Source organism: Bison bison, unplaced genomic scaffold, assembly GCF_000754665.1.
Source record: "Bison bison bison isolate TAMUID 2011002044 unplaced genomic scaffold, Bison_UMD1.0 scf7180017864472, whole genome shotgun sequence".
Taxonomy (NCBI): domain Eukaryota; kingdom Metazoa; phylum Chordata; class Mammalia; order Artiodactyla; family Bovidae; genus Bison; species Bison bison.
The window spans coordinates 3,864,697-3,872,674 of record NW_011495033.1 but is presented as its reverse complement, the minus strand read 5'-3'; the positions used below and the strand labels follow the sequence as shown (position 1 = coordinate 3,872,674).

The 7,978-nt window shown below is 53.5% G+C and overlaps 2 protein-coding genes across 2 annotated transcripts in view; one reads left to right on the top strand and one right to left on the bottom strand.

The window, feature by feature from the left end:
- The window catches only part of TRAF4 (TNF receptor-associated factor 4), a 4,240-nt gene extending 2,010 nt beyond the window's left edge, over positions 1-2,230 (top strand). The window contains exons 3-7 of the mRNA XM_010861401.1: positions 19-123; positions 194-355; positions 440-601; positions 691-846; positions 1,104-2,230. Of these exons, the coding sequence (XP_010859703.1) occupies positions 19-123; positions 194-355; positions 440-601; positions 691-846; positions 1,104-1,736 (1,218 nt within the window). The 3' untranslated portion in view covers positions 1,737-2,230. The remainder of the gene's footprint in view (positions 1-18; positions 124-193; positions 356-439; positions 602-690; positions 847-1,103) is intronic.
- A 2,561-nt stretch (positions 2,231-4,791) lies between these two features.
- The window catches only part of FAM222B (family with sequence similarity 222, member B), a 55,377-nt gene continuing 52,190 nt past the window's right edge, over positions 4,792-7,978 (bottom strand). Inside the window, exon 4 of the mRNA XM_010861686.1 lies at positions 4,792-7,978. Within this exon, the coding sequence (XP_010859988.1) occupies positions 7,077-7,978 (902 nt within the window). The 3' untranslated portion in view covers positions 4,792-7,076.

Here is a 7,978-nt window from a genome sequence, read left to right as displayed (position 1 = left end):
CAATACCTGCACCCCCAGATCTACCCGGACCCAGAACTGGAGGTGCAGGTATTGGGCCTGTCTATTCGCTGCATCCATAGCGAGGAGGGCTGCCGCTGGAATGGCCCCCTTCGGCACCTACAGGTGAGCCTCTGCCCCGGGTGGCAGGACACACCCCGACCCCGGCAGGCACTAACTCAGCCCCTCCCACCAGGGCCACCTGAATACCTGCAGCTTCAACGTGGTGCCCTGCCCCAACCGCTGCCCCGCCAAGCTGAGCCGCCGAGACCTGCCTGCGCACCTGCAGCACGACTGCCCCAAGCGGCGGCTCAAGTGCGAGTTCTGCGGCTGCGACTTCAGCGGGGAAGCCTTCGAGGTGGGTGGGGCCTCGGGGAGGGGGCGGGGCACCCGGGGTCTGGGAGCCCTTAAGACTCAGCGGGCCGCCCCCGCGCTCCCGCAGAGCCACGAGGGCGTGTGCCCGCAAGAGAGCGTGTACTGTGAGAACAAGTGTGGTGCCCGCATGATGCGGCGGCTGCTGGCCCAGCATGCCACCTCCGAGTGCCCCAAGCGCACCCAGCCTTGCACCTACTGCACCAAGGAGTTCGTCTTCGACACCATCCAGGTAGGCCCTTCCTGAGTCCGGGCGGAGTCCGCGGGACCAGGAGCAGGGAGTTGGGCCGCTGACTGCTCCGCTCTGCCTCTGGGCCATAGAGTCACCAGTACCAGTGCCCAAGGCTGCCTGTGCCGTGTCCCAACCAGTGTGGCGTGGGCACCGTGGCTCGGGAGGACCTGCCAGGCCACCTGAAGGACAGCTGTAGCACCGCCCTGGTGCTGTGCCCGTTCAAAGACTCCGGCTGCAAGCACAGGGTGAGATGCCTTTTTTCCTTCCCCTCAGCTCCCTTCTTGGTGTTTGAGACCTCAGACGTAGGCCCTGAGTGGTCCCTGCCGTGCTGCCCGGAAGGCCCAGTCCTTCCTCTGCTGGCCGGCTCCAGCCTTATTAGTGCCTTGTTTTCCCCATTCAGGGCTCGGTGCCCACTACCCTGTATCCACTCCTCCCCTCTCGCCTGAACTCGCCCCTACTCACTCTCCTCTCTTTCCCCCATGGCCTGGGGCTTTGCCGACAGTGCCCTAAGCTGGCGATGGCACGGCACGTGGAGGAGAGCGTGAAGCCGCATCTGGCCATGATGTGTGCCCTGGTGAGCCGGCAGCGGCAGGAGCTGCAGGAGCTACGAAGAGAGCTGGAGGAGCTGTCGGTGGGCAGTGATGGTGTGCTCATCTGGAAGATTGGCAGTTACGGGCGCCGGCTCCAGGAGGCCAAAGCCAAGCCCAACCTCGAGTGCTTCAGCCCTGCCTTCTACACGCACAAGTACGGCTACAAGTTGCAGGTGTCTGCATTCCTCAACGGCAATGGCAGTGGCGAGGGCACCCACCTCTCACTCTACATTCGCGTGCTGCCAGGTGCCTTTGACAATCTCCTCGAGTGGCCCTTCGCCCGCCGTGTGACCTTCTCCCTACTGGATCAGAGTGACCCTGGGCTGGCGAAGCCACAGCATGTCACTGAGACCTTTCACCCTGACCCAAACTGGAAGAATTTCCAAAAACCAGGCACTTGGCGGGGCTCCCTGGATGAGAGTTCTCTGGGCTTTGGTTACCCCAAGTTCATCTCCCACCAGGATATCCGCAAGCGAAACTACGTGCGGGATGATGCGGTCTTCATCCGTGCCTCTGTTGAATTGCCGCGAAAGATCCTCAGCTGAGAGCAGACCAAGCAGCAGGAGAAGGGGGGAGGGCAGTGACCTCCATCGGGCATGGCTGAGCCTGGAGAGGGGGCCGGACCCCCTTACAGCTGCTGCTGCTGCCGAGGCTCTGGTACCCCGTTCCCCCTCCCTCCTTCCCCACCACCCTCAGGTGCCTCCTATTGGTGCTTAAGCTCTGACCTCGGGGAAGAGCAGGTCTTAGGGTCATCAAGGGCTTGGAAACCAGCGAGCCCCCGGACCTGTCTCCTGGACAGGGCAGACACGCCTTGGTGCCGGCTACACTCTTCCCGGGACCGAGGTGCCTGCTGGTGCTATGTCCCAAGAGCCATAGGGGGGAGGGGGAGTTGGGAAACTGAGGGGGTAGTTAAAATAATCTTGAGATCAGATTTCTCTTATCCTTTCCCCAGCTGTGTCCCCTCTGGTTATTTATTTACTTAGTGCCAGGAGGGCACAGCGGGGAGCCCTGATTTTTAATAAATCCTGAATTGTATTTATTAACTTGGTTCCAGCCTGACTCTTCCGGGTTGCTTAGGGTCCTGGAAGGCTAGGCCCTAGGGTGAAGTCAAGGGACAGGGGTAGGGGTGGGGGTGGGGTGGGGGGGGCCTGCAACCGTTCTGGCCCGAATCCAATGGCGCTCATGGATCGCCCTCTGGTGGAAGACAGAGGGACTGCAAGGGGCTTTGTGTGGAAGAGTTGCCTGCTGCTGCCCTCTGGTGATTCTATGAGGGAGCTGCAGGCTCAACACAATAAGGGCTATAGTCCCTGATTCATACCCACCAAAGACTAGTGCCTGTCCTTTGGCAGGTGTTTCTTGGTCTAATGATAGTAGCTACCATTCATTGAGTACTTTTGATATGGCAGACACTGCTAAGCATTTTATATGCATTATTTCACTTAAGTGCAATAGTTAATAAAAGGACCTTAGTGAGCTGTGATGAAGACAGTCCAAGTTCCCACCTAGCCCAAGATACAGTCGGTCCTTTGTGGGTTCCACATCCTTGAATTCAATCAAGAAAGAGTAAACTGGAAACACTTGGGAAAAGCTACAAAGAGCAAAACTTACTGGCTACTCATGGGTAAATTTACATGGTGTTACATTGTATTACATATTATCTATAGATTACTTAAAGCATGTGGTAAAATGTGTGCAGGTTATATGCAAATATGCTATTTTCTATCAAGGACTTGTTCATCTGTGGACTCGGGGAATTCTTTAAACCAATTCCCTGTGGATAATGAGGGATGACTGTGAGCACTTGGTGAATGTTAGCCTAACTCCAAAGCCTTCAAGGTATTCAAAGCACTTGGATTTCCCCATCCATACTTGCTTTTCATACAGGTCTCAAAGGAGGTGCCTGTGATTATCCATATTTGAACTGACTTCAGTTATCTTCCAGCTATTTTGGGGCAGGGCCTGGATTTTCCTTCCCCTTATCACTGGATTCTGTTTTAAGCTCCAGCAATCCCTAGAATAGCTTCCTTTACTTTTGGCAATAGATTTGGTTTTAGATCTTTGCTATGCTTGCTTTTTGGCAAGTTACTTAGCTACATGACATCCTTACTCTCGCTGGTAAAATGAGAGTAATCCTGCTAGATTTGTAAAGATTAACTCATCAGCATAAATTGCCTTACTCTTGCCTGGCCCTAAGAGGCCTGTGTATGGAAAATACTGTTCAGGCTCAGTATGGGAAGGAGAAGGTTCAAAGGCTGTAACTTGCCGTCTCTACTTTGCCAGCCAGAGACTCAGGTGGAAAAGCCCTTATCAGAAGTGACAGGAAAGGCCTATGCCTGAGACAGCAAGCCTGAGGAACTAACCAAAGCCTTCAAAAGGTCAAATTCACTCATCTAGAGAGAGACGAAGCCCTGGCTGCTTTGCTGAGAAACATGGCTCTTTCATGAGCTAAACCATCTTGGTATAGTGAGGCCTGGAAGCTGGTAAAAGACCGTGGGCTCTCGCAGAAGAAATGCCTTAAGCACAGACCTGGGTTTCCAGCACCAACAGGTGGAACCTCTTCCGCATTAGCCTTTCCGCAGAAGCCAGACCCCCACCTCCGAAGATCAAGTCCTCTCTGCTGGCAGCACTGTGCCACTGCACCACTCCAGGCGGTAGGGTCATACAGGTTGGTCCCTCCTTTGGTTGACCCCATACCCATACTGCTGATTCCGTGCCTCTGCAGGTGGTCATAATTGCTTATGGAACTCAAGGTGGGTTTTGCATCACAATGTGAGTGGGGCTCAACTGTCTACTCTGTTCAGCCTTGTTACTCTAGGCTGACTGTCGGTTTTCTTTCACACAGATGGAATGAAGAGTAAAGGCAAAAAGTACCTTCATGAAAAAACACCCCACAGACAAGGGCATGCTCAAGGTGTTTTCGACTCCCATCAGTTTTGAGAACCACCTATTAACCATCTGATTGCACACTCACTGAGTTCTACAACCTGTGGGATCTTTCCTTCCCTCCATCACATCTTAGTCCAGACCCAAACTCAGCAGAAAAGGGGACACCTAAAGAGCTGTTGTGGGCTTCCACCCCCACCCCCACCCCCTGGAGACAAAAAAAAAAATCTCCTATCAGTACTCAACCTTTTAAGACTGAAATTGCCAAGAGGGCCACTTTTCATGTTACAGATTATTACAACACTTATCACTTGTCAGAGGTCCTCAGAAATTCCAAGATTTTCAAGGGGGAGGGGAGGGACATTCAGTCTTAAGTCAGCTTATTCACAAACCAGATCCCCATTTTTCAGTGACTGACTGTCCTGGAACACGGCAGTACAATAAACTGGGCCTCCACTGAAGGGTGGCAAACATAACCATCAAGTCCCACCAAGCCCCCCGCAGCCCTGCCCAGGGCAGACGGCCAGTCAGGCGGATGCCCCCTGCAGGGGCTGACTCAGCACACCTGCCCTGGGATGATGGGTGGGGAGAGCTTCTGACTGGGACAAATACTCTAGAAGGCCCTTTAAAAATGAGAAATTATTTCTAGAAAGTATTAAAAACCGTTAAGAAAGATCATCTCAAACAAGCATTAACGAATAGGACAAGATCAAAAGATGAGTTTGCTCTTTTTACTGGTTTGTAATAATCTTAAAAACCCCATCACACCCATAAACCACCACAGGTGAGAGGATGAGGGAGATGGAGAATGAATGCTACAGTATGTGGACGGCAGGAGACCCAGATTATTCTCTAGGGGCAGTGTGGAATGGAGGCGGGGGTGTGGACAGGAGGCCCTGGCGTGGGCCCTTATTGCTGGTTGGGGGTTGGCTGGCAGAGGGGAAGAGGGGCTCAGGGTGATCTAGGAAACATCTCCCACCAAAGGGGAAGGTAGTGGAGGGCAGGGGGTCACAGTACATTTTCCATGCAGACTAGGGGTGGGAGTGAGAGCTTCAGATGCACCCCTACACAGGAAGAGATGGGTTTGAGGTTTGATTTTTAAGCCCCCAAGTTGGTGTCTGGTCCAATTTCCTAAAACGGCAGCTCACCTTTTGGGGAGAGAGGCATTGGAAGAAAATTACAGCAAAAGTATCTGGTTTGGAGATCAAGCAGGGGATAAGCTGAGACAGCAGTGTCCTTTCACAGAATTTAACTCAAGAGAAGGGGCCCCTGGGTGAGACGGAGGCCAGCACACTGGGAGAAGGCATCGCACCAGAAGCTGCTGGTGCTCCTGGGGGCTCAGGACAGGAAGGTACCAGTGTCTACAGACGGCAGCAAGACAGCGGGGAGCAATAAATTAGGACTTCATGTTGCTATCATTTGGCATAACACAATCAGGCATGATTTTTGTTTTTTTTCTCTTTTTAAATATAAGGCAACTTGCCAACACATAATTTAAAAACTGGTCTTCAGTCACATTGCTTCAGATCACTAGAGAATTTCTGGCTAAAGAACAGTGGATAGTATAGTAAACAAAACCAAGAATCTTAAATAACGTCAGCTCACATTCCCCAGAGAGGAGAGGAAAGGGTAGGGCTTATTTGGTTTAAAGGAAAAAAAAACAACAGCCCAACTATGTATCTTTAACAGAAGGAAGCAAAATGTTACAACAAAACATAATCTAAGTTACAGAAAAGTTTAAAGTTTCTAGCCAACTAACTGTCACGTGGGGATGGGACACTGAACATGGGGTGGGTGAGGGAAGGGCGAGGGGCAGGAGGGGCTGTTTCCAATAGAGGCCCGTCTCCAGCTGTTGGAACCATGCTCATTTGGTAAAGGAGAAGTCAAAGAGCTTAAGGCTTTGTGTTTTTTTTCCTTCATTAAACTGAGGGGCTGCGGAAGGTGACTAGACAGTGAATGCACCTGTGGGGCCGCTCACACACACTGCTACTCAAACCCACGCTACATTCATACAGAACAGGACGCTTAAAACTTACAGTGTAGAGCAATATTCTTAGCCAGTGTAGAGAACCAAATGCAGTTTAACTTTTTTTTTTCAGTGTTTTTAATTCCAAACTCCAATGTGATCATCCCATACCTACTACCTAATTCCTCAAGTAAGACTGGCTTTTTTGTTTGTTTTGTTGGCGAGGGGAGAGTGGGGCATGAGGGCAGCAGGTGACTCAGGAGACAACAGGCAGGAAGGTCTTGGATATGCCAGATGTCCTGGCATTGCTCTAGGGATGGAAAGGGAGTTAGGAACCAAGGTATCAATACAAAGACAGGCTCCCCACCCCCGCTGCCCTGCAATGTCCCAAGGCCATGGCCACATGCTGCAGGATGCCCTTGAGGAGTGGCAAGGATGAGTGCAGTGGCTCTGGGTTCAATGCAGGTGTAAAAATAGCCTTGAGGAAGGGCTGGGAGATGCAGATAGGGTCAGTTTTGATTTGAGGTCTTTGGGTAAATAAGAAATCGGCTCCCAGTACACTTGGGAAGTCTGGCTTCTTAGTCCCAGAGAGACAGGGAGAGGCCTAGCTTTGGCAGCTGGATGCTGACTACTCCCTCGCCTAAGGGGACCCTTCCCTTAGCCCATACCTCAGTCCTAAGGGCAACGGTGAGAGGTGCAGGTAAGGATGAAAGGAGGCTGGTGGGAAATGGTGGGCAGGAGGTGGCGGGGAGACGGGGCAGGAACTGGACTTGTAGGCAGGCAATGGAGAGTCAAGCTGGGAGTTGAGATTGGGTCCCAACATAAACCCAAAAGTTGCTGGGGCTGGTACAGGTGAAGATAAAGGCGAAACGGACCCCTCTCTGTCCTCAATTAGATCCCACTAAATTCCCTTTCTTAGACATCTAAGAATGATCACGTTGGAGCAGTGAAACTTTGAAACTATCCAATTACTCAAAAGAAAGACTAAACCTAGGAGGGTGACGTATGACGTGGAACTGGAGGGCACCAGGGCTCCCTATCTATACCCGGGGTGCTGAACATGAAGACTTCGACTATCTGTGGGGTCAGGGGCTCGGTTGCCAGGGGCTCGGTGGGCCTTGCTCAGCATGGCCAGGCTCTGTTCTCGGAAGCAGGCCTGCTGGAAATCCCCACTTAGGTAATCCACCGTTTGTATCAAGCTGTTCTGGCTTGCCACTGGACCGCCCCCGGTCCCTGCCCGGAAGTGGGCCCCAGCAGCCACCGCCGCACAGTCGAGGGGTGCGCCCGTGGGCTGCCCACCGTGGAACGGCACGGCGAGGTCCTGAGACCCCGAGCTGTCGCTATTGGGAGTGGGCAGAATGTTGTTCCACAGGGGTTGGAAGTAGTGACCATTGGGGTAGGCCAGTGGGGCGGCCAGGCCGTTGACGGGTGGGGACGGGGTTGGCTTCTCCAGGGGTGGCTTCAGATGGAAAGACTGTGCCAGGCAGAGTTCCTGCGGGTAGGCAGGGGTCTTGCCCACCAAGCCAGGCCCTGCCAACTCGCGTCCTGCTGCATGCTTGCCTGTCAGGCCAGGGGCCGGTGTCCCACCGGCCTCACCACACATCTGCTGCAGGTGTGCCAGCTGGTGCTGGTTCCAGGCGACTGGCTTGAGGTCGCTAGGGTAGCCAGTGGGGGCACGCGAGAGGCCTGCGGGCAGGTTGACGGGGCCCGCAGGGGGCAGCGCGGCGCTGGCCGCGTGGGTGTGCTCCATGGGATTGACCACACATGAAGGCATTGGTGTGGGGACGCTGTGGGTCGACACCCGAGTGCTTGCATTGATGAGCAGACTGCGACTAATGGGGCTGGGGTTGGCGATCTGGCCCTCACACACTGAGGTAGTGCTGACGCCCGCCCTCGTCTGGCAAAACTGGTTGATCTGGTGCACGATGCTGCTCAGGT